This window comes from Canis lupus, chromosome 14 (genome assembly GCF_003254725.2).
Source record: "Canis lupus dingo isolate Sandy chromosome 14, ASM325472v2, whole genome shotgun sequence".
In the NCBI taxonomy this organism is placed as follows: Eukaryota; Metazoa; Chordata; class Mammalia; order Carnivora; family Canidae; genus Canis; species Canis lupus.
This window is the reverse complement of record NC_064256.1, coordinates 50,385,825-50,412,913: the sequence shown is the minus strand read 5'-3', so window position 1 is coordinate 50,412,913 and position 27,089 is coordinate 50,385,825. Positions and strand designations below refer to the sequence as shown.

Genomic DNA, 27,089 nt, shown 5'->3' with positions numbered 1-27,089 from the left:
GTGCTGCTTTGGATGGACTCCCATCCAGGTGTGTTGTAGGGGACAGGTCTGCAGGAGAATGCAAGGACAGGGCACACTTTTAGATACCAGCTGAATATTGTCCTGCATTGGTTCCTGTCCTGTAGTTATTAGTGTACTTAGGCTGGGGTGGGAGGGAAATGGTACCCACCAACTCTTGTTCTTAGAGAAGTCTCCTGAACATACCAGCACCTCTAGCACATGCTCTGAGATTAATGAACAAATCTCTCTCCTGAGAGAGGAGATTTTACATCTCTAACACTGAGATGTTTGGTATACCCCAGAGATTTTCCATTTTCTTTTCTTCTTCTTCTTCTTTTAATGGAAAGCAACCATACAATTGGTAGGGTAGGTGGAGAGCAGAGGTTGAGATAATCTCAAGCAGGCTTCGGGCCCAGCATGGAGTCTGATGTGGGACTCGATCTCAAAACCATGAGGTAATGACCAGAGTGGAAATCAAGAATTGGACACTTAACCAACTGAGCCACACAGGCACCCCACCCCAGGCAGTTTTGAAACTGCTGTTTCTATGCTGTATCTCATAGTAGTTGTTTGTTATGCTGTTTCTTTAAAGACAAGGACTCCATTTCCTATCTCCCTCTTGTTCTCCCAGAGCCAAGCTTCTGATTTTTAAAGCTCTATGTTGTAATCCCCCCTTATTGTAAGAACTTGGAAGGTTAAGTCCCTGTGGTTTTCAAAGCCGAATGTGGCATCTTCCTGTGGACAGTCTCATGGATCCATTTGGTCCCCAACTGCATCTTAGCTATCCCTACCCTCTTCATTGTGGCTTCTTCTCTACATTTTCCTGTGGAAAGTCCATTGTATCAGTCTTTGGGTTGTTTTCTGGGTTATTTCCCGGACATAGGTGTTATATAGGTATATCAGTGGGATGTGGTCAGCCTAGGATCCTCCCACTCTATCTTTCTCAGAAGTTCAAGAAACTCACTTTTTAAAAATTAGGCAGTGCTGGAAACACTTATTTAAAACTCAGAAAATGCAGTAAGACTCAAGTAGTTCTTAAGCTTTAGCTTATATCGGTAGCAGTGTAGAAACACAGAATGCTGAACCCTACACCTAGAGTTTCTGCTCAGGAGGCCCAAGGTAGGGCCTGTATCTTGCATTTCTAACAAATTCCCAAGTGATGCTGATTCTGCTAGTTGGTGAACATATTTTAAGAATCACTGCCATAAAGTTAAAGAAAATAGAGATGACCTATAATGCCACCCCTAAGGATAATGACATATGGACATACATCCTTTCAGACTTTTTTTTTCCTGCAGAAAAAGACTGTGTATGTGTGTGTATGTATGGAGGTAGGAGGTAGAGGACCAATATGTATCTTTTCTTTAACAACCCAAAATGAGATCGTAGTGTTCATCTAGTTTTGTAACATGCTCTTTGCATTTAATGTGTCATGTACATTCTTATTATCCTTATAGCTACATCATCATTTGTAATGGCTATGTAGAATTTCAGTGTTAGAATACATCATAATTTGTATAAACTAATAATGGGCTTACCAGAACACATTTTTGCAAACTTTCCCTATTGTTTACTTATATCCTGTGTTTCTCGATAGTCTTCAGCTTACTGTGTAACTTACTCTTTAGTGTAACTTCTGTAATGGAGGCTTGACTTTGAAAAATATGACAAATATCTTTAATATTTTCCTATGATTGATTTTTTTTTTTTTTTGCTAAGGACAAAATTAAAGGAAAGTGAGTAAATTGGCCAGCATTAGGTTTTATTCAGCATCCCTTAAATTGCAAACATAGCAGGGTTTTTGTACGATTAACTACCTCTTTTGTAAGCATACCATTTTCCTTTTGTTCCTGCATGACCACAGCTCTACATGTCCTAAGTGGTGATAAGTAGTGTTTCTATTATAAATTGCTATTTAACACAATACACCAGAATTTAGTGATATAAAACAACCATTTTATTGTGCTCACAATTGTATGTGTTAGGAAATTGGGAAGGAGTCAGCTGGATAGTTTGTGTCTGACTCATATGGTATCAAGTGGAGCAGCCAGGGCTGAAAGATCCAATCCAACATGGCTTCTTCACTGAGATGTTTGGTGTTCAGTGTTCTTTGGCCTTTGCCCTTCTCTCTCCATATGACATTTCATGATCCAAGTGTCTCAGTGTAGCTTGGTCTTCTCCCAGCGTGGTGATCTCACAGAGCTACACTTGTGACATGATGGCTGGTTTCCAAGAGGCAAGAAAAAAAGCTGCCAGTCCAGTTAAGTACTATACCCAGAATTGATCAAAGCAGTCAGAGGGGGGGCAGTCCAGGTGACTCAGTGGTTTAGTGCCACCTTCAGCCCAGGGCCTGATCCTGGAGACCTGGGATCAAGTACCACGTCAGGCTCCCTGCATGGAGCCTGCTTCTCCCTCTGCCTGTGTCTCTGCCTTTCTCTCTCTCTCTCTCTCTCTCTCTCTCTCTCTCTGTCTCATGAATAAATAAAAGCAAAAAAAAAAAAAAAAAGGCAGAGAGAGGTACCCACCCCCGACTAGATTTGAGCAGATGAAGAAATAAACTCCACCTCTTGAAAGGAGCATAAGGTAGAAAGATCACATTGCTTAAGAGCATTTTAGTTGGTAGGTATTTTTGTCATCATCTTTGAAAAATACAACGTGCCACAAGTTGGTTGCTTAAATAAATAAGAATTGTTAATGTGTACATGCATTGACTGTTCCATCAAAATGTATAATCTTGAGTTTTAAAAATAAGTTGTTCTGATCAATAAATATATCTAAATTTTAAGTAATTTATGAAACATACTTTATGCTACAATTAATAATATATGCCTTTGTTAGCCATGCACATGTGGTAGTTCCTTCCTAACCTAGCCTTGTCTAAGTGTCATTTTTGACATCCTATTTGGAAAAAACATGTTACATTAAGTTCTTTAAGGAATAAAAGATAAATTAGACATGAGTTCTCACTTACACGATCTTATAGTAATCTAGAGCAGATGGGGCATCATATAGAGTTATAAATAAGATCAGAGCAACAGAATTGGGAATGGAAGAGTGACATTTTACAAAGGCTTTATGGAAAGTGTCACTGGATGTCAAGAGATAGGTATGATGAGGATTGGAGATAATGATGAATACTTAGAGGAACAGGAGTAAAGGCATAAATATAGAGTAACCAAATAATAATTGTGACCATTTCAGTTCGGTTGTAGTTTAGAGCAGTAGTGTTCAGGCTTTGGTGGGCAATTAAGTCACCCTGGAGAACTTGTGTGGAGCTTGTATAGGGTATAGAGTAAAGGAATACTGAACAAAAAGAATAGGAAGATCAGTAGTGGCCATAATATTGTGATGGTTCTTGAATACCAGACTGCACATCTTTTGTGTTATGAAGTGAGGAACCATTGAAATATATTAATTATGAGAATGATCTGATTGAAGCCAAGCTTTAGAAAATTGATCTGGTACCAGAGAATATAGCAGATGGAGCAAAACAAGGCTAGAATTGGGGAATTTGGTATATAGATGACCGAGTTCATCCAGGGAAGAGGAGCTCTGAACCTGTCCCTTGATGATGGCAGTGTGAATGGGAAGGAGCAGAGGAATTCATACAAGGAAGAATCTTGGCAACTAATTTGATAAGAAGATGGCAAAGCCAAGATAGAAGTCTAATTATGGATCTAAAGTTGTGGTTAAGGGCAGCCTGGGTGGCTCAGCAGTTTAGCGCCACCTTCAGCCCAGGGCATGATCCTGGAGACTCCAGATCGAGTCCCACATTGGGTCCCTGCATGGAGCCTGCTTCTCTCTCTGCCTGTGTCTCTGCCTCTCTCTCTCTCTCTCTCTCTCTCTCTCTATCTCTATCTCTCTCTCCCTCTCTGTATGTGTGTGTGTCTCTCATGAATAAATAAATAAAATCTTAAAAAAATAAAGTTGTGGTTAAAGCTGGGCACAAGGGAGATCCTCAAACTGAGAAGCTAGGGTCAGATACTCATTTGAGAGATTTGATAATGAGCTGGTACATCGTGTACCTCATGTTTGTGTAATAAAGAGGACACCCACTTGAGTACATCCATCAGGCAACTGAGAATCCAATCTGGAGGTTAAGAGGAAAGGTAAGTCTGGATATAGATATTTGAGGGATTTTTGTCCTAGTGGGAATTAAAGAAATGGCAGTGGATGAGTTCACCAAGGGAAAACATATAAAGAGTGGAGAAAAACAAAGCATAACCTCAGGGTATATCTATGTTCAGGAAACAGGTGGCTAAAGATGAGTGAGCAGAGCTTTACAGTGTGTTCAGAGCACTAAGAAGGGGAGTAAGGTAGTCATTAGGGTGACGTTCTAGGTGGGCATCGTCCGCAGGGTTGAATATTGCAGAGGAAGGTGGAGATTGAAGACATTCCCTGGAAATGTTGGTGATCTTTAAAAACTCAGTTCTGTTGAATAGTGAAAACAGATGCCTGCAGGGGTTAAGGAATGAGTCAGTGGTCAGGAGCTGGCACCATTTATAATGCTTTATTTTGCTAAGAAAATTCATATTTCCAGTGGACCTTTTAACTGGTATTGTGGAGCTAGAAGAAAAATCAAGAAAAATAATGCTCATTTACCTAAAAGCAGTTTCCTTGTGATCTGTCAGATATGTAATTTAAAGCAACAAGAAGGCCTCCACTCTTTTTTTGTCGTCGTTCATTACTGCAAATGCTTTTACGAGAGGCAGAGGTCTCTTAGGGATGTTACCTTAATCCAAAGGATTTTGTTTTTATTGAGCTCATCTTGGTACAGGAAAAAAAAAAAAAAAAAAAAAGCTCCTTCAAAGTTCAGCTCTGCATCAAAAATGAAAACTAACAACAGCCACGTCTTATTGCTGTTGGAGAAAAGAGTTCCCAAACAGGAAATTTGTTGGGACAAGATTTCTTGCAATCATTTTTTTTTCTTGCAATCATTTTTATAGTTATAAACGATTAACACAAGTCAACTGAATAGAATTTTTCTCAAAGGCATAACTTCTAATTGGGAAGCATTAACAGTCAACAATGGGAAACAATACATTGTAGTTGTTTTCAATACCTCATTTTCTTATCTCTTGTTATTAATGTATTACACCTCAGGCTTCATCTGTACCTGACTTACTGTGGGGCTGCCATTGCAGTTAGTGTGTAGCAGGGCTCTGTGCTAGAAAAATGTAAACTTTACACCCTTTAATTATTGCAGCTACCTCACCAAGCTGATCTTGTTGCTCCAGTTTTGACAAGGACAAAAGACTGAAAGAAGTCAAATCATTTACCAAAGATGAAATGGCTATTAATTTTCTGAGTCTGCATCCCTATGTGGTTTTCTGACCCTAAATCTTCTGGGATCAGAAAACCATGCATGCATGCTGCTTACTGATGGTTCCCCTTTTCTCTTCTTTTGACCATATGTACATCATGGTATTCCAGGAATAGGGGTAGTCTGCTATCGATGCTGAATTATCAAGGTTTCTGATGATTAAAGAAAAATCTCTTTTGACCCCCTGATTGAAAAAATAAGTTTAGGCTGATTAATTCCCTCCACCCCATTCAGTTAAAATTTCCTTAAAGTAATGAAGCAGTTGTCTTTTCAAGTTATGGAAGACATGGAAAAGAAAAGGAAAACTAATTGGAGCTGTAGTTTCAAATGTCAGTACTAGACACAGTGGGCTAAATATGGCCAGGAATATTCATGGGTCTACTCCTGGTGCTTTGTGCATACCTCATTCCTCTCCAGTTTGTTAGAGGAAATGATTGATGACAGTCTCCTAACAGTAGGAGGATGGCACGTAGCATGCATGAGGATGAGTGCCAAATCTGTGGAACCTTCATCATCAGCCAAACCTCTCTTCCTCTCCATAGGACAGTAAGTGTTTCTACCCAGCAGTGTGGCCATAAGGCCTAAGCCCTCCTCACTCTTCAGGTTGAAGTCCTGACAATTTAATAGTATCCATGGATTTATAAAGCATCAGGAGTTTTAACAGTAAATCTCAGCTTCCTGCACTATCAAAATCAATCTATGCATCACACAACAAGTTTGTATCATTTGCAAAAAATTTTTATAAGAGTCAGCATTCAATTATCTGAGTCAGTGGAGTAAAGTCATATATAATCCATAGCAGTGGATAATCTCTAGATAATTTGTAACTTTATACTGGAAAAAATAAATTTGTCCCTGCTGTATTTTCCTTAGGCTACTATGGAAGTTACCAGCCTTTTCCCAGGCATAGATACATAAATGTAATGAAAAGAGACATGATTTTCAAATGATTTAATCAAGCAAATAACAAGTTGGAATGTAGAAATTTTAATAGGCTTTTGTCTGGATCTTTATAGGTTCTGCAGGCTCTAGCAGAACTAATAGCTGCAGTTTTATAGGTGATTTACAAATATTTCCTCCCCTAATCTTTGCTCTGTTCTGTTATGCCTAATGTCAAGGCTCACCTTTGTATAGCTGAGCACTAGGACTCTACTTGCACAGAAGTCCCAGGAGTTCTGATCTAGGGGTGCATGTGTTACTGCTCCAGGAAGTTTATTAATTCTTACATATAGCTGATGGCTTCCTAGCATTATCTTTGAAATGCTGTGTTCCCCTAGGTGTCTGTCCTTAGCACTCTTACTTTCTTCTTCTCTAGGAAAGCACTTTAATTCCTGTGGGTACAACCAGATGATTCCTAGATCTCTAAGTTCTACTTCACACACTTGCCTGAACTCTTGCAGAGAATGGTCTGTGGTATTCTGTGACAGTCGGTAGTAATCTCAGATTGAATAATCCCAAATCGAACTCATTGTTTCTCAAATCTGCTCCTTCTGCCATGATTCCTCTGGGGTTAAAGGAATTACCATCTTTCTAGGCAGGGGAGAATTTAGTCCTCTCCATTCTTCCTTCCTTTCTCTACCCCCATGTCCAATCAGTTGCCAAATTATATCCAGTTTATTTTTCTTTTTTTCTTTTTTTCTTTATATCCAGTTTAAATGAATATTGTGTAGTTTCACTTCTTTAATCAACATTTGTTGAACTTCTTTCTATTTTCATGCCATGGATTTAATATGTGAGATAGCGCCCACTTTGAGAAGCTCCACACCTAGTAAGAGAGAAATAATGAAATAGATTATTATTTTTTATTTTTTAAAAGATTTTATGAGAGAGAGAGAGACAGAGAGAGGCAGAGACACAGGCAGAGGAGAAGCAGGCTCCCTGCGAGGAGCCTGATGTAGGACTCGAACCCAGATCCTGGGATCAGGACCTGAGGTGAAGGCAGAGGCTCAATCCCTGAGCCACCCAGGCGTTCTTGAAATATACTATTTAACAGACAGTATAATAATTATTAGCTGGCATTAACTAGGCACCGGTTGCTGAGACTGGGAGGAGAAGGTGGAAGCCTTCCACGTCCAGGAGGAAATGATATCTAAGCTACACCTGGAAAGATGAAGAGGAGTGACCTATGTAAATAGCAGAAGAAAGGCTTTCAGAAGGCAGATGAAAAGTAGTATATGCGAAGGTACAGAAATGTGAGAGACAGAGAGGTCTTTTCCAAGAGGTGTTTGAGTGACCCAGGTACACATTAAGGAGTGCCAAGAAATAAAGCGGGGGGACATTTATGAAGGGCTCTGTACACTGAGCATGAAACTTGGATTTCATTCTTCTTCCCCGAAACGTGATCATCTCTCGTCAGCAGTCTAGCAAAAAAATCTCCTGACTGCTCTCTTGCTCTCTACGCTCACCTTTTTTTTTTTTTAAGTTTGTTGGAACCTTTAATTTTGAAATAGTTATAGATTCACAGACAGCAACAAAAATCGTACAGAAAGGTCCTTCACCCAATTCCCCTGGATGGTTACATCTTACATGAACTACAGAACCATAGCAAAACTAAGAAATGGACGTTGGAATGATGCGTATGTATAGGTCTATGCCATTTTATCATTTTTTATGGTTTGTTTTTATGATTAAAACCATTTTATAGGGATCCCTGGGTGGCGCAGCGGTTTGGCGCCTGCCTTTGGCCCAGGGCACGATCCTGCTTAGATTGCAGTCAGAGGTGGCCCCCCTGTTAGAGTTTAGAACCCACCTCTCTCCTAATCCTTCACTGGCCTGTGTGGACCAATGACACTCATCGTCTGCAACCTTCACTTGTGCCAAACGCATCCCGTGGATCAAGCCTGTGACAACTGTCTTTCCTTCTAAGTTAAAACTCCTCAGGCCAGAGTCCATGGCTCCTTCATCTCGGTTTGTTTAGAACCCCATGACCTATACTTTGTACATAGTAGGCTTTTTTAGATCGGTTGTATCGAGTAAAAGGAACACACTTTAGAGTCTTTCCACATTTCTTCATTTTCCAAGTGCTTTTATGCACATCGACATAACCGCATTACTGTAATAAGCACCGGCTTTCTTGTCCCTGCCAGCGAGTGTTCCTTACAGCCCAGTGGCTTGTAACATGCCCCGCTGCTACATATCAGCAACAGTTCCCAAACAGAGTGGCATGGATGTGTACAAACCTTAATGCACAATGTTTGTTTTTGTCTGCAGAAAGTGAAAGGCCTCACTTTTCCCTGGGGTAAAAGCAGGTTTAGAAAGCACTGATGCAGGGCCCCTTGCCAACCTTTACAATTTCCAGGGCTCTACACCTCATTTCACTGACAGGTATGTTGAAAAGGGCTTTGAACTAGGAGCCAGGGCTAGGATTTGTGTCCCAGCCATAACTAACTGGGTACCTGTAGGCAACATTTCTGAGCCTTGATTTCTACACCTTTAGAATTAGGAATCAGACATTAATTCCAAATATCCTCATCAATATTCTATTACCAGGATTTTCATGGTAGCACGTCAATCAGTTATCTTGGATACAAAAATCACAAAGCTATCCTGGCTTCCTTTTTTTTTTTTTTTTTCCATCCTGACTCATTTGAGAAGAAAAGGTGTTATTGGAAGGATATTGAAGATTCTGCTGAATGGATAGGATGAAAACCAGGTAGAGGAATTTGACATCCGCACAGGGTGCTCCTATGTTCACACAGGAGCAGGGTGATGAGTTTGGCAGTTGGTGCCACTGGACACTTCCTGGCATTCATTTCTCTGCCAGTAACTCTGATGGTATCCTTGTTTCTGCATCTCCCCCTCTGTGTTTGGAGTCCCACAGGCGGGCATCCAATTGGCTGAGCCCAGCATAGATCCTGTAGAGGAAAAACATAGTTGAGGACATAATATTTAGAAAAGACCATTTAAAGAGTGTGTTACCCATCGAGACTTCTAGGTAATGTAAATACCTATCCTTGGAAGGAGTTAGATTCCTAGATTAAATGCAAGACTACATTGCCTTAGTCTCTTGCAGAACAACACTCACCCAACTGCCTACAAGGTGAATTCTGTTGTGACTATCTGGGAGAGCCTTCCAGTGACACAGTCCATTAAGGTACTTAAGAGTATGCTGTCATAGATCTGATGTGAGGACTAGCTTGCAGAAATTTAATCAGAGGAAAACTTTCATCTTGTCCTGTAAGAGCTACGTAAGTTAGCATGTTCTCTGCTTTACGTTGGCTCTCAGGCAGCCAAGAACCCAGGGTGTGGCTCTCTACAGCAACTGTCTTCACCCTTGTAGTTGTCATTTTTATTTACCTTCTTTTGTTCCTGGTTGTTTACTTTGTAAAAACCCTCACAATCTTTTTGAAGGAAGGAATGAAAGAGGGATGTGAAGTGGGGAGAGATGGATGCCAGCCACCCAATGAATAGAGGTAACCATGGCAGAGAAGTAGTGGCATCCGCCACAGCAGCAGGCCTGGCAATGGATATCAGTTACGTTGTTGGCCTGAATCCTCCTACCCAGGGCAAACTAGTCTATTCCTGCAGCTGCCTGTCCACTTGTTCTAATTATGGCTTAAAACAGTGTCAACAACAAAGAGTTCCACACCCCTCCCCTCATGTATTTACATGAACTGTTTTACCTCCTACACAAAAATGGCATGTGGGACATCAGCTACTAGAGAGAGCACAAGTAAACAATGAGACGTCAGTAATGTCATCCATCTACTGTGGATTATTGTGGATACTATGAGTTGCTAACTATCCAAATGATATTCAAGTATTTCATCACCTGCTTAATCAAGCTGCAAAATAAGGAGTTAGACCACTTCAACTCCAGTGATTTGATTATGTGGTAAAGAGAGTGGTGCATAAACATTAATCCTGGGAAATTAATTCATGAAAATTAGCTGAAGATACCCCTAGAGGCCTGTTTTGTATCTATTTTTGCATAAAATGTTGAACTAACTACTTACTGAAGGTGTCTTGGGGGAACTAGAATGATTATGCATGATTCTGTAGTTATCTAGAGAGAATCATGAAGAGGCCATGAAGTGACCTAAAATGCATTCTGATTAAAGCTAAGTCTTGAACAGGAAAATTGCTTTGAAATGATTAAAGTTAAAATTGTTGGTAATGAAGGAAAACACTTGTCCTAGAATGAGGACTTTAAAAGAGAGAATCTCATTTTGAATCTTTTGTAAAGCATATGGCTTTACTTTTTCATTGCAAAATATTGGGTTGTATAAACCTATTACATTGTCTCAATTTGAAATTCAGTGGAGGACAAGGAGGACTTGGAGAGTATTCTAGATAAAAATCTGGCAAGGGGATTGTCATGAGTGAAGATCCGCGCTCAGGAGAGGGAAATCTTCAGTATTCTTTAGAGCCACCCTAAATGCATCCACTCCATGGAGCCTTCCTAAGGGTTGGCCACAGTCTCTGCTTAGGGTACTTGGCTCCTTTGTACGTCTACCACGTCAGGTTGTACTTTGATGGTTTGTTGAAATGTCTGTCCTTCCCACCAGATCATGAGATCCTAGAGGACAGGGTTCATCTTTATAGTTTATATTTCCAGCATCTAGCAAGGTGTCCGTCCTGCCCTGGACTAAATCCACAACTCTGATTACATTTTTCCTCTTTGGTAAATATTCACCTCTACAGATATTTAAAGATATTAATATTTTATCTCAAACCTTGGAAGGCAGATGTTTCAGAATTTGGACTTTTCAGATGTCAGAAAGGTGGTGTCAGTGTCTATAAACAGTGTCTGTCTGTAAACAATGTCTACACACTATGTAACATAACATTCCCAGCAAGGTCTGGGGAAGCTTCTATATACTCAAACACGTTAATTATGCAGCAAAAATATTAAAGAGACTATTGTAAAGTTGTAATAATCATAAGAGTTCATATGTCTTTTCAAATTAGTTTTCATTTTCTTTGGGTAAATACCCAGGAGTATAATTTTTGGATCATACAGTATTTCCATTTTTAATTTTTGAAGGCACCGCCATACTTTCCACAGTGGCTGTACCAATTTACATTAACCCCAACACTGCGTGAGAGTTCTTTTTTCTCCACATCCTCACCAATGCCTGTTGTTTTTTGTGTTATCTCATCATGGTTTTGATTTGCATTTCCCTGATGATAAGTGATGATGAGCATCTTTCCGTGTGTCTGTTGGCCATATGGATTAGTTCTTTGGAGAAATGTCTATGTCTTCTGTCCATTTTTAAATTGGATTATTTGTTTTTTGAGTGTTGAGTTGTATAAATTCTTTATATATTTTGGATACTAACCTTTCATGGGATATGTCATTTGTAAATATCTTTTCCCATCCAGTATGTTGCCTGTTAGTTTTGCTGATTGTTTACTTTGTGCTATGCAGAAGGTTTTAATTTGAATATAGTCCCAATAACTTATTTTTGTTTTTGTTTCCCTTGCCTCAGGAGATATATCTAGAAAAATGTTGCTGCAGCTAATGTCAGAGAAATTAGGAACTGTTCTCACTTTAGAATTTTTATGATCCCACATCTCACATTTAAGTCTTTAATCTATTTGAATGTTTTTGTATATGGTTTGAGAAAGGGGTCAAGTTTCAAGCTTTTGCATGTAGCTGTCCACTTTTCCCAACACCAGGTGCTGGAGAGATTCTTTTTTTCCATTGCTTGTTCTTGCCTTCTTTCTTAAAGATTAATTGATCATATATATATTATATATATATTACATAAATAATATATATAAATCGACCATATATTTATGGTTCATATAATTTATATATATATATGGGTTTATTTCTGGGCTTTCTATTCTGTTCTCTTGATCTTTGTGTCTTTTTTTAAAATTATTTTTTAAGATTTTATTTATTTATTCATGAGAGACACAGAGAGAGAGGCAGAGACACAGGCAGAGGGAGAAGCAGGCTCCATGCACCGGGAGCCCGATGTGGGACTCGATCCTGGGTCTCCAGGATCACGCCCCGGGCCAAAGGCAGGCGCTAAACCGCTGAGCCACCCAGGCGGCCCTTGATCTTTGTGTCTAATTTTGTGCCAATACCATGCTGTTTATGATTACTAGAGCTTTGTGTAGTATATCTTGAAATCTGGGATTGTGATATCTGCAGCTTTGGATAACTCAAGACTGTTTTGGCTATTCAACGTCTTCTGTAGTTCTTTACAAACTTTAGAATTATTTGTTCTAATTCTGGAAAAATGCTGTTGGTATTTTGATAGACAGTACATTAAATCTAGAGATTGCTTTGACAATATTGTGTCAATCCATCAATGTTTCATGGTTTATAAAGTACTGGTCTTTTACCTCTTTGGTTAAGTTTATTCCTTGGCATTTTATTATTTTTGGTGCAATTGTAAATGGAATTCTTAATTTCTCTTTCTGCTGCTTCATTATTAGTATAGGAATGAAGCTGATTTCTGTATATTGATTTTGTATCCTCCAACTTTACTGAATTCATGTATCAGTTCCAGTAGTTGGTTGGTGGAGTCTTTGGGTTTTCTATATATAGTATCATCTCATCTGCAAAAAAAAAGTGACAGTTTTACTTCCCCCTTACTAATTTGGATGCTTTTAATTTCTTGTCTGATTGTTGGGATGAGGAATTCCAGTATTGTGTTGAATAGAACCAGTGAGAGTGGACATCCTTGTTTTGTTCTGGATCTTAGGGGAAAAGCTCTGAGTTTTTCATCATTGAGGATAATGTTCACTGTGGGCTTTTCATATATGGCCTTTATTATATTGAGGTATGTTCCCCATAGACCTACTTTGTTGAGGGTTTTAATCATAAATCAATCTTGTACTTTGTCAAATGCTTTTATGCATCTTTTGAAATGATATGATTTTTATCTTTTCTCTTGCTGACATGTGATCATGTTGATTGATTTAGCAAATATCAAACCATCCTTACGACCCAGAAATAAATCCCACTTGTTTGTGATACATCATTTTTTAAAAATGTAGGTTGGATTTGGTTTACTAGTATTTTGTTGAGGAGTTTTGCATTTATGTTCATCAGAAATAGTGGCCTATAGTTGTCCTTTTTGTAGTATCCTTACCTAGTTTTGGTATCTGGGAGAATTCTGGCCTCATAGAATGAATGTGGAAGCTTTCCTTCATCTATTATTTGGAATAGTTTAAGAATAGGTATTAACTCTTCTTTAAATGTTGCTAGATTTTACCCTGAAGCTGTCTGATTCTGGACTTTGTTTCTGGAGAGTTTTTTTTTTTTTTTTTTTTTTTTTTATTACTGATTCAATTTCATTATTGATAGTCTCTTCAAATTTTCTATTCCTGATTTCAGTTTTTGGAGTTGGTATGTTTTTAGGAATGTATCCATTTCTTCTAGGTTGTTGGCATCTAATTGTTCATAATCTCTCTTATAATCCTTTATATTTCTGTAATATCAATTGTTATTTCTCACCTTTCACTTGTAATTTTGAGTCCTATTTTTTCTTCTAATCAGTCTGAGTAAAGTCTGACAGTTTTATTGATCTTTTCAAAGAGCCAGTTCCTGGTTTTATATCTGTTCTAATCATTAGTATTGCTTTACCTCTGCTGGTTTAGGGTTTTGTTTGTTTGGTTTTTTTCTAGATCCTTTGTGGGTAAAGTTAAGTCGTTTGAGATTTTTCTTGCTTCGTGAGGTAGGCAGGCCTATATTGGTATAAACTTCCCTCTGAGAACAGCTTTTGCTGCAATGAGAAGACTTTGGTTTATTGTGTTTTCAGTTTCACTTATCTCCATGTATTTTTTTAAAATTTCCTCTTGGATTTCTTGCTTGACCCATTCATTTTTTAGTAACATGTTGTTTAACCTCTATGAATTTATGTTGCTTTTTCATTTTTTTCTTATGGTTGATTTCTAGTTTTACAGTATTGTCATCAGGAAAGATGTAGGACTTCAATCTTTTTTAAAGTGCAGAGAGAACATTTTCCAGAAAAGAATGTGTATTCTGCTCTTTCAGGATGGAATGTTCTGAATATATCTGTTAGATCCATCTGGTCTAGTGTGTTATTCAAAGCCACTGTTTCTTTGTTGGTTTTCTGTTTGGATGATCTGTCTCTTGATGTCAGTGGGGTATTAAAGTCCCCTACTATTGTATTACTATTGATTAGGTGCTTTATGTTTGTTATTAGCTGCTTTATGTATTTGGGTGCTATATTTACAATTGTCATAACTTCTTACTGGATTGTTCCCTTTATGACTACATAGTGTTTTTGTCTGTTACAGTCTTTGTTTTAAAGCCTGTTTTGTCTAATATAAGTATTGCTTTTCCAATTTTTTCACTTCCATTTGCATGATAAATGTTTTTCCATCCCTTCACTTTGAATCTGCATGTGTCTTTAGGTATGAAATGAGTTCCTGTAGGTAATATGTAGGTGGATCTTGCTTTTTTTTATTATTATTTTTTAAATCTACTCTATCATCCTATATCTTTGGATGGGAGTGCTTGGTCCATTTACATTCAAAGTAATTTTTGATCATTATGTACTTCTTGGCCATTTTGCTTTTGTTTTATGGTTGTTTTCTGTAGTTCTGTTCCTTCTTCACTTGCTCTCTTCTCTCACAGTTTGCATTCTGCAAGAGGGGACCTACAGCTGCCCCAAACTAAGGCAGGCAGGTTTGGAGGGCATGGATTAGCAAACGTATGAGGATGGATATTTGTGAGCACATTGTTAGCAAGCTAGGTAGCAAGTGTTGGCACTAGTTCCTGCAGATACCTGTGTGTCTAGGCTAGGGTATGGGGGAGGTAAATGGCTCCTGCCAGCACTTTTCTTTTTTGAGAAATCTCCAAAGGCTCCTTCTCCCTCCAGCACATACTCTGAGATGAGTGAACAAATCTCTCTCTTTTATATTTCAGCCATTTTTCAAACTGCTGCTTCTATGCTGTGTCTCGGCAGGCTCTTTGTTGTGCTGTCTCTTGAAAGGAAGGCATAGATTCAATTTCCTCTAGCCTTCCATGCTCTCCCAGGGCAGAGCCTGTTAATTTTGAAAGTTCCAGGTGTTAAGCCCCACTTACTGTAAGGGCCCATGAAATTTGGCTCCTCTGGTTTTCAAAGCCAAATGTTACAGGAATTCATCTTCCCTGTGAGGGTTCCCCATGCCTGGGGTGCCTGCTGTGAGGGCTCTTTTTTTCCTTTATCCAGGGGAGAATGCCTAAGGCATCCCTCCTGTCTATGCACAGTCTCTGCAAGTCCATTTAGCTCCCAACCATGTCTCTGCTCTTCTATCCTCTTCCATGTGGCCTCTTCTCTACCTTTAGCTGTGGAGAGTCTGTTCTGCCAGTTTCAGGTCATTTTCTCAGTAATTTACACTGATGTGGTGTTATCTAGTTGCATCAGTGGGAGGCAGTGAGCTTAGGGCCCTCTTACTCTGCTCTATTCCCCAGAAGTCCTTGGTCCTTTTCTTCATTTCTTTTTGAGAACGGATGTTGGATAGACCAACAGCAGGCCTCAAATACTTGGGTAAAGAGGAGAATTGAGGTGGCTGGAAAGGACTCCATGGAAAAGTTGGATTAAAGTGGATTTTACAGGAGGGTCCCACGGATATGAGGAAGAGGATTATAAACTGGAGTAGAGCAATCATCAGAAGCAGAAAGGTGGACACGGCATGTGCTGTTAGGTGGAGAGGCCGTTAGAGTAGAACTTGCATACTGAGGTATCATGCAGCAAAGCTGACTGACTTCTTTAAGCTCTAGCAAATCAACCCTTCTTTTAAACAGTGTTCTTCCCGGTTCCAATATTGTTCCATTTTGATTTGACTTGCAAAAGTAATTGTAGGTAATTTAATATTGTAGAATAAATATCATCTGACTGCTGCCTTGTTTATGTGGAAATTTTTCTCTCTTCTTACACTAAGTAAATTCATTAGGGAACAGATTTTATTTGCTAATAGTGCATATAACATGTGTTTGTATTTTCTTTATGGAAAATATTTTAATCAGATGAACTTTTGTGCTTGTTCTCTTTGTCATCCTGATCCTCTTCTGACCCTGGCTCTGGTTCCGACTCATCTTTGTTTTTAAAAAGTCTTTGCTCCCATTTACAGTCATCTTTCCTTTTTTTTCTGTGTTTTTCCCTTTGTCCTACCTTTGGGCTCTTTTGCTTTGCTTGCCCTTATCTTATCTTTGCAAGCTCTTCCTTTAAGAGATGGTATCCTGAAGCCAAGAATTGGAAGAGTTCTCTGTGACTATAGGCCTATGAATAGGGAGTGGAGGGAACCATAGTAACACACCTGTGCCTCTGGAACCTGAAGAAAAGTCTGGGCTCATGAAAGCTGTGTCTACTACATGCCAACATAACTTCTCAGTTGAGCCAATTCAATTAAAGATAGGTAATTCAGTGTAAATTTAGTCCATGTGCTTACTTGGCATTGTGTGGATAAAACAAACTAATTGACTAATAGCACTGATCAATTTTCAGCTACTAATTTTGGTGTTTCCTAGAGCAGAGATCTCTTAAGAGGGGAGCAAGAATAGGAGAGGGTGTGTATAAGGATCCCCTGGAGGCAAAAATAAAAAATTAGAACTCTTGATCTGAAAAAATAAGAGTTTAAGTTTCACTAACATTTGGTTTTATGGAATGTTAACACTACTGCACACACACACACATATATATAATATATACAGTAAATATAAATGTTTAATATATATTTTAAAATATATATCAAAGTCAATTTTCTAGTATTTTTGCTGTTAGGGTACACAATAAAAATAGACTATTCTAGATCACTGATTCCCAGTCTATGGGCAACAATTATTTTAAGAAGCCCATTGATATATGTGGATCTGTCTTTTCATTCAGCAGACACTAAAAGCACAATGATCTGCTAAGGGATTATATGATTTAATGATTTTGTCATGTCCTAAAATTTACTGTAAAGATTTATGCCTAAAACTGTTGTGAATCCTTTGAAGAGTAGACACAGTTACACATGGGACACAAAAGAGCATAGGGGAGAGTCAAGTCCCAGGAAAGTACTAGTTTGGTTGGTCAAGTAATCTAACTTCGAAAAAATTTTAGTCATATCTTAAAGATATTTTAGGTTCTATTCTAGATTACTGCAGCAAAGTGAATATTATAATAAAGTGTGTTAAATGAATTTTTGGTTTCTCAGTACATATAAAAGTTATAAATGTAAACACATTATACTGTATTCTATTAGGTTTACTTTTTTAGATATAATACTATTGCAATGTATATGCTTTAACCTTTTTTTAGAGGATATTTTTAAATTAATCATCACTTGAGCTTTCAAAAAGTCATATTTTTTGAGTGTGTGGATAGAAGGTCTTGCCATCATTGTTGATGGCTAGGTGGTGGTTGCTGAAGGTTGGGACAGCTGTGGCAGTTTCTTCAGACAACAGTGAAGCTTGTCACATTGATATACTCTTCCTTTCATGAACAATTTCTCTGTAGCATGTGATGCTATTTGATAGCATTTTCAAAACTTGGAGTCAGTCTTCTCCAACCCTACTGCTGCTTTATCAACTAAGCTTATATAATATTCTAAACCCTTTGTCTTCATTTCAAGAATCTTCACAACATCTCTACCAGGAAAGGAGTCCATTTTAAGAAATCCTGTTCTGTGCTCATTCATAAAATGATGATTAACTCCTCATCCATTAAAGTTTTTTCTTGAGATTGTAGCAATGCACTCACTTCTTCAGGCTCCTTTTCTAATTCAAGTTTTCTTGAATTTCTATTTCTACCACATACATAGCTACTTTCTCCACTGAAGTCTTGAACCCCTCAAAGTTCTCCATGAGGGTTAGAAGCAACTTCTTCCAAATTTCTGTGAACGTTGATATTTTGACTCCTTTTCCATGCATTCATTGGAAGTATACTTCATGACACTTAGATTGACAAATCCTTTCCAGGAGGTTTTCAATTGACTTTGCCCATACCCATCAGTAATAATTATCTGTGGCAACTATAGCCCTAAGAAATGCATTTGTTAATGAATAAGCTTTGAAAGTCAAAATGAGTCCTTGATGCACAGGCTGAAGAATAGATGTTGTGTTAGCATGCATGAAAACATGAATCTCATTGTATGTCTCCATCCGAGCTCTTGGAAGACCAGGTACATTGTCAATAAGCACTAATATTTGAAAGGACTCTTTTTCTAATCAGTAGGTCTTGACAGAAGGCTGACAATGTTCAGTAAACCACACTGTATACAGATGTGCTGTCATTCAGGCTTTATTGTTCTATGTCAGAGCTCAGGACGAGTAAATTTAACATAATCTTTAAGGTCCCTTGGATTTTTTTTTTTTTTTTTTAAGATTTTATTTATGAGAGACACACAGCGAGAGAGAAGCAGAGACACAGGCAGAGGGAGAAGCAGGCTCCATGCAGGGAGCCTGACGTGGGACTCGATCCAGGGTCTCCAGGATCAGGCCCTGGGCCAAAGGCAGGCGCTAAACTGCTGAGCCCCCCAGGGATCCCCTCCCTTGGATTTTTGAAATGGTAAATGAACATTGGCTTCCATTTAAGGTCACTAGCTGCATTATCCCCTTGTAAGAGAGCCTGTTCTTTGAAGCCAGACATTGACTTCTCTCTAGCTATGGAAACCCTAGCTAACATCCTCTTCCAATAGAAGACTGTTTCATCTACATTAAAAATCTGTTTTTTTAGTGTAGCCACATACATTAATGATCTTAGATCTTTTGGATAACTTGCTCCTTTACCTTATGGAGATAGCTTCTTTCCTAAAACCGTATGAACCAATCTCTGCTAAATCAAACTTTTCTTCTGCAGGTTCCTCACCTTTCTGCCTTCAAACAGCTGAGGGGAGTTAGGGCCTTGGTCTGGCTTTGGCTGGTTTGATCATCTGTCCAGACCACTAAAATTTTGTCCATATCTGCAATAAGGCTGTTTCACTTTCTTACCATTGATAGCTTTTTAATTTCTTTGAACTTTTCTTTTTCATTCACAACTTGGCTTAGGACAAAAGCTAAGCCTCTTGTGCCAGTCTTGGCTTTTGATATGTTTCCTCACTAAGTTTACTGAATTGTAGTTTGGATTCCCAGTGAGAGACCTGTGACTCTTAATTTTACTGAACACTTAGAGGCCATATGGGGTTATTAATTGGCCTACTTTTGATATTACTACATCTCAGGAAATAGGGAGGTCTGGAGAGAGGGAAAGAAATGAGGCAACAGCCAGCCAGTGGAGCAGTCACAACACATACCACGTTTATTAAGTTTGCCATCTTCTACAGGCACAGTTTGTAGATCGCCTAAGCAATTACAGTAGTAACTTCAAAGATCATAGATCACCATAACAAATATAATGAAATTTGAAATAATGTAAGCATTATCAAAATGTAACACAGACACAAATGAGCAAATGCTATTGGAAAATGGCACTGAAAGACTTATCACAGTGTTGCTGCAAAGCCTAATAAAACTAGGTATGCCTATACGTGCTTAAGCATCTCTCTCTTTAATAACAAATGGATTTTTTTTCTTCAACATGTTTCTTTGTTTACCTATTTTGACTGAATACTGGCACATCTTAGGAAAGCAGCTTCCAGCACAGTTATTCCTTTTTATTTATGTCTTAGTTTGCTAGGACTGCCATAACCAAATACCATAAACTGCATGGCTTGAGTGACAACAAAAAATTCTCAGTTCTGAAGACTGTTTTGTTTTCTTTCAAGACTTTGCTCCTTAGCTTGCAAATGGCTGACTTTTTTTTTCTGTGTCTCCACATGCACCCCTATTGGTTCTTTGTGTGTCTTAATGTCCTCCTTTAACAAAATTCCAGCCTGATTGAATTAGGGCCACCCTAGTGGCCTCATTTTAACTTAGAACCTTTACTGAGGTAACTATTTTCAAATAGAGTCTTGTTCTGAGCTACTGGGGCATTAAGGCCTCAACATATGAGTTTTGAAAAAAAAAATACAGCTCCTAACAATCATTTCCTTCTGATCAATCTAGGTGTTTCAGGAAAGTATGTGGAACAGCAGTATGATTAAGTTGACCCGATCTTGATTTGTCTAGCATAGCTCCATTTTACTATTATCCTGACTTAATTTAAAAAGTACCCCATTTGACGGTCAAAGTGTCTTATTTAGAAAATAAATTATATTATGGATCTTGATAGGTTCAAGAGCCAGAGGGCATACACATCAGTCTTGGCTCAAAAAAAATCTCATGTTGTACATAGGTTTCCTCCACTGTGGAGACTATAATAGAACCTGCATCACAGAGTTAGTGTGAGGATTCAATGCATCAGGATGCCTAAGTCACTCAGAACACTGCCCCGGGTGTAGTAAGCAATAAGGAGGAGGATTGTATTTGTCAGGTGTGATGGTTAATTTTGTGTGTCAGCTTAGCTGGGCTATGGTGCCCAGCCCTTTGAAGGTTTCTGTAAGGGTGAGTAAAGCATTTTATTCTCCAATAGGTGGGTGGGCTTCGTTCAATCAGTTGAAGGCCTGCACAGAACCAAAGGATAACCTCCCCAAGCAATAAGCAATTTGCGAGCAGATTGCCTTTGAACTTAAACTGCAACTCTTTTCTGAGTCTTCCGCCTTCTGGCCTTCCCCATTAGATAGATTTTGAACCCACCAAGCCTCCATAATTACAGGAACTAAATGTTTCACATAAATTTATTTCTATATATAAACACATATCCTATTGGCTCTGTTTCTCTGGAGGACCCTGCTTACTACAGTATGTGTGGAAACCAAAGCTGTACCTTGAAGTACAGCTTTTAAGTTTTTTTATTTCTGGATTAATTCTGGATTTTTTTCCTGCCCTGTATTCACTATGCTCTTTGCATGTCTATATACATACTAATAGAGATCTGTGACAAGAATGCTGAGCGTACATAGGCCCTCTTATCAGCCTTTCTTAAAGAAATGCTTAAATTTTGCATTCCATACTTTTAAACAATAGTAATATTCTACATCTGTGAGATTCTTCACATTCATGACTATAAATTATTTTTTTTCAGGAAATACATAGTATACCTAATAAATATTTGGAATAAAAGAATCCTAGGTTTTAGGAAAATGAATGTTGATTAAAACAAATTGAAGCACCAAGCAAGCAAATATATTGGCAGGAGTCCTGGCAAATCAACCATATGGGAAAAGTTCAACAACTTGAAACGGCAAATAAAGGCTTGAGGGACAACAGAGTAGCAGTTATCAAATCTAAAAAGGGTTATTGTGGAGAAGATAGAAATCAGCTGCCCTATAGTTCCACTGAGTCCAGAAAAAAAAAAAAAATAAAAGTAGATAAAAACTTCACTATTACAGACCATTTAGATCTAGGTTCCTGCCAGGTAACATGGTTGTGATAGTTACTTAGCATGTTCCAAAATATGTTTCAGGGATTCTTTCAAGTTGGTTAAGTTTGCTTTTTCTGGGTGTGACACCAAGTGGCAACTTCAGATGCTGGATTCCCAACGAGGTCAATCAGAATCACTAAGGGGGGGGGGGTGTTGGGGGGAGGAGGGTTGTAAAAACCAGTCTCCCTTTCCTATGAAGTGTTAGGAAATGGTTTCTAGGATATACTGGTGAGAATTAAAAGCCACGTGCAGAGGGGAATGTGTAGTGTTCTACCGTTGGTATGAGGAAATAAGTGTATATTTGGGTTTCTTTTTCCAAAAAAGGAAAATATACTGCTAGAAATGGAAGCATTTAGAGGTATAGTAGTAGATGGTAGACTGTCATTTGTGTATATTTTTTGTATTATTTTCCCATTGTTAGTATAATTGCCACAAATAATGTAACTTAAAACAACAAAATTATTTTACAGTCCTGGAGGTCATGAGTCCAGTATGGATCACTGGGTTAAAACCAAGGTATCAGCAAGGCTGCATTTACCCAGAAAGCTCTATGGGAGAAAAAAAAAAAGCTCTAGGGGATCATCTGGTTCCTTGCTAGGTTCTGGAGGCCACCTGCATTCCTTGGCTCGTGGCCATTTTCTCCATCTTCAAAATCCAGCAGTATAACATTATCTGTCTGAATCCAACCCTTCTGCCTACCTCATCTACATTAATGGAATCTCATGATTACATTTGGGTTCCTAGAATGCGATAGGATAGTCTCCTTATCTTAAGATCAACTAATCAGCAACCTTAAGTCCATCTGTAACCTTAATTCCTCTTAGCTCCGTAGCACTACATATTCATACCTTCTGGGGATTGGGATATGGACCTCTTTGGAGTGTGTATTCAAGGGGCATTTCTGCCTACCTCACCCTTTAACAATAACATTTCATCAAAAAGGATCCCAAAAGCACACTAAAATTGAATACAAATAGAAACAAACCACACAGTATTTAACACAGCTACACTGTGGAGGAAAAAAGGTCAGATTCCAATAAATATACCCTTAAAATGAGATTTACTGTAGGGATTAAAATAGTTGTAAAGAATCTTTGATTTTTACTCAGTAAATTTTTGTTTGGGAGCCAGAGTGCTCACTCTGGAAGAAGGAAGATAGACATATCAAATGGGGGAAGATGAGGGAAAACCCTGGGGTTTTGGATATTTTCTGTTTATTCTCTGAAATGGCCTTGAATATTGACACCCATGGAGCAATGAGTACATAGAGTAGCAGGTGGTGGTTTCTAAATACTTTCCTGAGTAGACCCAAGCCTCCTTAACGAGATGTCTGATCTCAGGCTGAACAGGTACAAGTAAGTCTGCAATGTTGAACCCAGAACTCATAACAGACTTTAAAAAAAAAATGATATTAAAAGAGGCGTTCAGGGTCAGAAGGGGAATCACTTTAGAGAAGAATAACAGCGAATAAATATAAAAGGAATAATAAGTTTGGAAACTCACTATTATAATCATCGATGTAATAACTGATTCAGGGAGGATCATCGATGGATATTAAACTCATTAGATGGTTTAGAAACCAGCTTCCTTGAGAGACCGTGAAATTATTTTATGTGAAATGTTGACACAGGATAGTTACATATTTCAAAATATCACCCCACAGATTAGTTACTAATTATAAAAGGGAAACAATTTGCTTACAGTGGAGAAACCTGGTCCATAACACCTTAATCAAGTGACCAAACTTCACAGGAATGGGACAGATATTTTGTGTCTTCTGACATGAGAGAATAAGAAGAATGCATTACCAAGTACATTGTGTTCTTGCCCAGAACCCTTACCTTGAATCTATTTAGGAGGGGAAAAGTCAAGCCATTATAAATGTAGGACATTTTACAAGGCAACAGGTCTGAACAAAAATAACAACAATTATGATGCAATTTTTGACCCTTAAGAATTTTTAAAATAGCTATAAAAGACACTATTGTAACTGAAAAACTTAGAATGTTGGCTATATGTTAATATTGTGTCAATAATATCTTACATAGAATGTATTATGTTTATGTAGGAAAGAGTCTTACTTCTGAGGAGATACATGTGGAAATATTCAGAGTAAATTCAGAATGTCAGCAAATTTCAAATGGGTCATTAAAAAAAGTATGTACACAGACACACACACACAAGGGAAAAGTAACAAATGCAACAAAATGTAAATAACTAGTGAGTTTGGGTGAATAGAGCTTGCTCCCTCCACCCCCCGCCCCCCACATTTTCAAATTTTCTGTATGTTTGATTTTTTTTTTTCCAAAGTAATGTTCCTTTACTGGGCCCCTGAGCTTATTTTATTTGTACTCCAAGTTGTGAAGTTGGTTTTGTTTTTCAAATCAATGTGTTTCTAGTTTTCTTGTTAGAGTCCCTCCCTGGACATGCAGTTGAGTCTCTCCTTGAATGCATATGCTAGGAAACAACTTCAATGAAAGCAGTCTTGTATGTTAATCTCTATGGACCTCCAATTTATAGGAAAAACATTTGAAAATATAAAGTGAACCTGCAGTAACCTGCAGTAGCTAGTTAGCACATATTTATTCTTTTTCCTTGCTTCCTATTCTCCATTGCTCTTTCCCTTAGTTTTCCACCTCCCTCTGTGAGCACTAGTTCTGTGTTGCTCCATGTGGTTTACTTAGTCTCACCGTAACTCTTGCTGCTTGGCCAGTAGGCAGGGAAATGCTTTATACAAAAAAAAAAAAAAAAAAAGTCTCTGACTTATCCACAAAGTAAAGTGTCTAAAATACTGGTAATTCCATAGGAAATTCTGAGAATGCAAACCAGATTTGTGTTCCCTGGCTGCATGCAAACTGATTATTGAGGATGAGGGTTAAGTTTGCAGACCCTGGGGTTGGACAGCTCAGCCCTGAAGCCAGCCTCTACCAGTCGGTTGCTGTAAGACTTTTGGCAAGATCTTTAACCAGTTCAATTTTAGTTTTCTTATATGAAAAATGAGTGTAATACCTACTTCCAATGGTTGTGAGAATTTAAAGGCATTTAGGTACATAAAGCACCTAGAAAAGTACTGTATAAATGTTAACTATTTTTAATCATCTATCAGACCTGGATCAAATTCTGTTTTTAAGATATTAATGATAATTCTGATAAAATAATTCCTTGCTTGCTTTCTTTGTGTCTCTCATGGGTTCAGGTTTCCCTAGGACTTCTGCATGCCCATGCTACACATATCCTGTGGCCGCCAGAGCGCTGGCAGAAGTTGGAATCTGTTCTTCCTCCAGAGCGCTTGCCAGTTCAGAGAGAAGAGGAGTGAATGATGGCATGGAGCTCCCTCAGCTGCGGCATTGGGAAGCATTGTAGAAGGGATGGGAAGGAGGAACCTTCAAAAGGCAAAGCTTGTTTCAAATGAAGTGATCTGCGTTATTAAACAGTATTAAATAGCAACTGATTTTATGTTTAATTGTAATACCCTATTGTGTAATGCCAAAAAAAATGCAGACCTTTGGGAATATGAACATTTTATTCCCATGTCTGACAGGGAATTTGTTATGTATACTTATCCCATCGATTGTTGGGTTTTAATTTTGGTGCTTGCTAATGAAAGACTATGAAAATTAGTATTTGATGAAAGTAATTCAGTAATATCATTTACTCTTAAGATAGAACATGAAGAAACATACAGTGATGGAAATTATATTGGAATTGAAGGTATATACAATGCAGTGACTGCCAGTTAGGAAGAACAGTAAACTGTGATGTAAAAATAAAACATTGATTTGCTCAGGTATTGTATTGAGTATTTATCATTTAACCCATACTTCATTAATGAGGAATATCTTTTTTTTTTTTTTTAAGCAAGGAATTTAAAGGAAGGAGAACCAATTCTATCAATACTTCCATATAAATAAACCTTCTTTATTGACCCTTTTAAATCAAAACTTCTGAGTGATCTCTTGCCTGCTCACACTGATGAATAAACTGATTTATCAGTATTCAGCCACTATGTGAAATGTTCTGAGTGAAATGGTCAAACGTGACTGACTTTTTTCCAAGTTTTATTTTCCTTCCCAGTGATTTTCATGTTTACATCTGTAAAAGTGAAATCACCAACTGCAAAGCGGGGTAATGTTAGCATAATATATCCTGTAACTGCATAGGTAAAGAGGTAAATTCCTTCATGCAAGTCTATATTTAGAGAGTAACAGTAAAAACCCATAGGCATTTTAACAGCAGCTGTTACTAATAATTCCTTAAACACTATATGTAGCAGCTCAGTCTGCAAGTAGCAGTGAGTACTTACAGACTAAGGTTGGTCAAAATTATCTGCCTAAAATCTGTTGGTGGCCCCTTATCAATTCCATTTCTCTCTGTTCCCCAGCATGTATTTCATGCTCTGACCTTTAACTCCAGTTTACTGAATACTCATTAGTATTTCAAGGCTTGTAACTTGTCTCTTGACTGCATCCCCTGGGATTAGATGTAAACTAGTGAGTGTGTAAGAGCATTGGCCTTTTAGTTGCTAGAAAATAGCAAATTCTGGGGACCACGGAAGAGGGGTTTGGAGGTACTGCTGAGGGCAGACAAAACAAATAGAGAAGTTCTGTGAGAATAGCTACTATTTGCCAGCCAGTGTAGAAAAATTGGATATTTTAACAGTTTACCAAACTGGTTATCATCCTTGCTACCTTACTCACTACTTGTACGATTCCTGATGAAGCTGATAAATGCTCTTTATTTGATTTCATATTCTCTAGCCATCTAACACATCACCAGCAGAGTTAATACTTGATGCTGTCAAACAACTCAGCTTATAAGTTACCACCTCAAAAATGCAACTCTAGGCAGACTTAATCATTGGTGCACTTATTATTTACCAGATAAGACAATCACCTAATATTAACCAATGGAGAAAGAGTTCATCATCAGCTACCACTCCCTGGACACAGCAAGAGGCACCAGACCCAGGAGCCAGTCTTTTTGTGAAAAAGGCCTGTTCGTTTATCTCCATGGTTGCAATGTGAGGGCCAAGTTTCTAATTAAATACACATCCCAGAGACCTCAGAGGGCAGGAATGATCTTTATATTCTTTGACAATTTCCAAAGTGCCAGTATCTCCCAGACAGAAGCCTATATGCTTGTCTGGTGCCTTGTTTTGTTTATGGCTGCTGCCCAGGGGACATTCTTGAGCACCTAGCTCTGGTAACAATCTGAAAGTGAGTTCTTATCTGGCTACCCCACCCAGGCCACAATACAGTGGACTGAAACACACCACATTATTTTGTTGAAGAGGCCTTTTTGATTCCTGGAGCTTTGGCATGAGTGGGCAAGCAGACTGTCTGGTATAGACCTAGGGGCCTAAAGAGGTAGGGATACGGGGATAAAAGTTGGTGCACACTATCTTTGCACTTTCTCTCACTCCAGATTTCCAGCAACTCCCAGAAAGGGATGTATATGCTTGTCTGTTGCTCTAA

General features: G+C 38.3%; 1 protein-coding gene across 6 annotated transcripts in view; it reads left to right on the top strand.

Annotated features, from left to right (window-relative positions):
- Positions 1-25,405, top strand: part of IMMP2L (inner mitochondrial membrane peptidase subunit 2) — an 848,292-nt gene extending 822,887 nt beyond the window's left edge. For 5 of the 6 annotated variants that reach the window (XM_049093415.1, XM_025464659.3, XM_025464660.3 and 2 more), the window contains one exon: positions 24,812-25,405. In XM_049093415.1, the coding sequence (XP_048949372.1) occupies positions 24,812-24,931 (120 nt within the window). In that variant the 3' untranslated portion in view covers positions 24,932-25,405. The remainder of the gene's footprint in view (positions 1-24,811) is intronic. The other variant, XM_049093419.1, reaches the window with a different exon arrangement.
- The last annotated feature ends 1,684 nt before the right edge of the window (positions 25,406-27,089 follow it).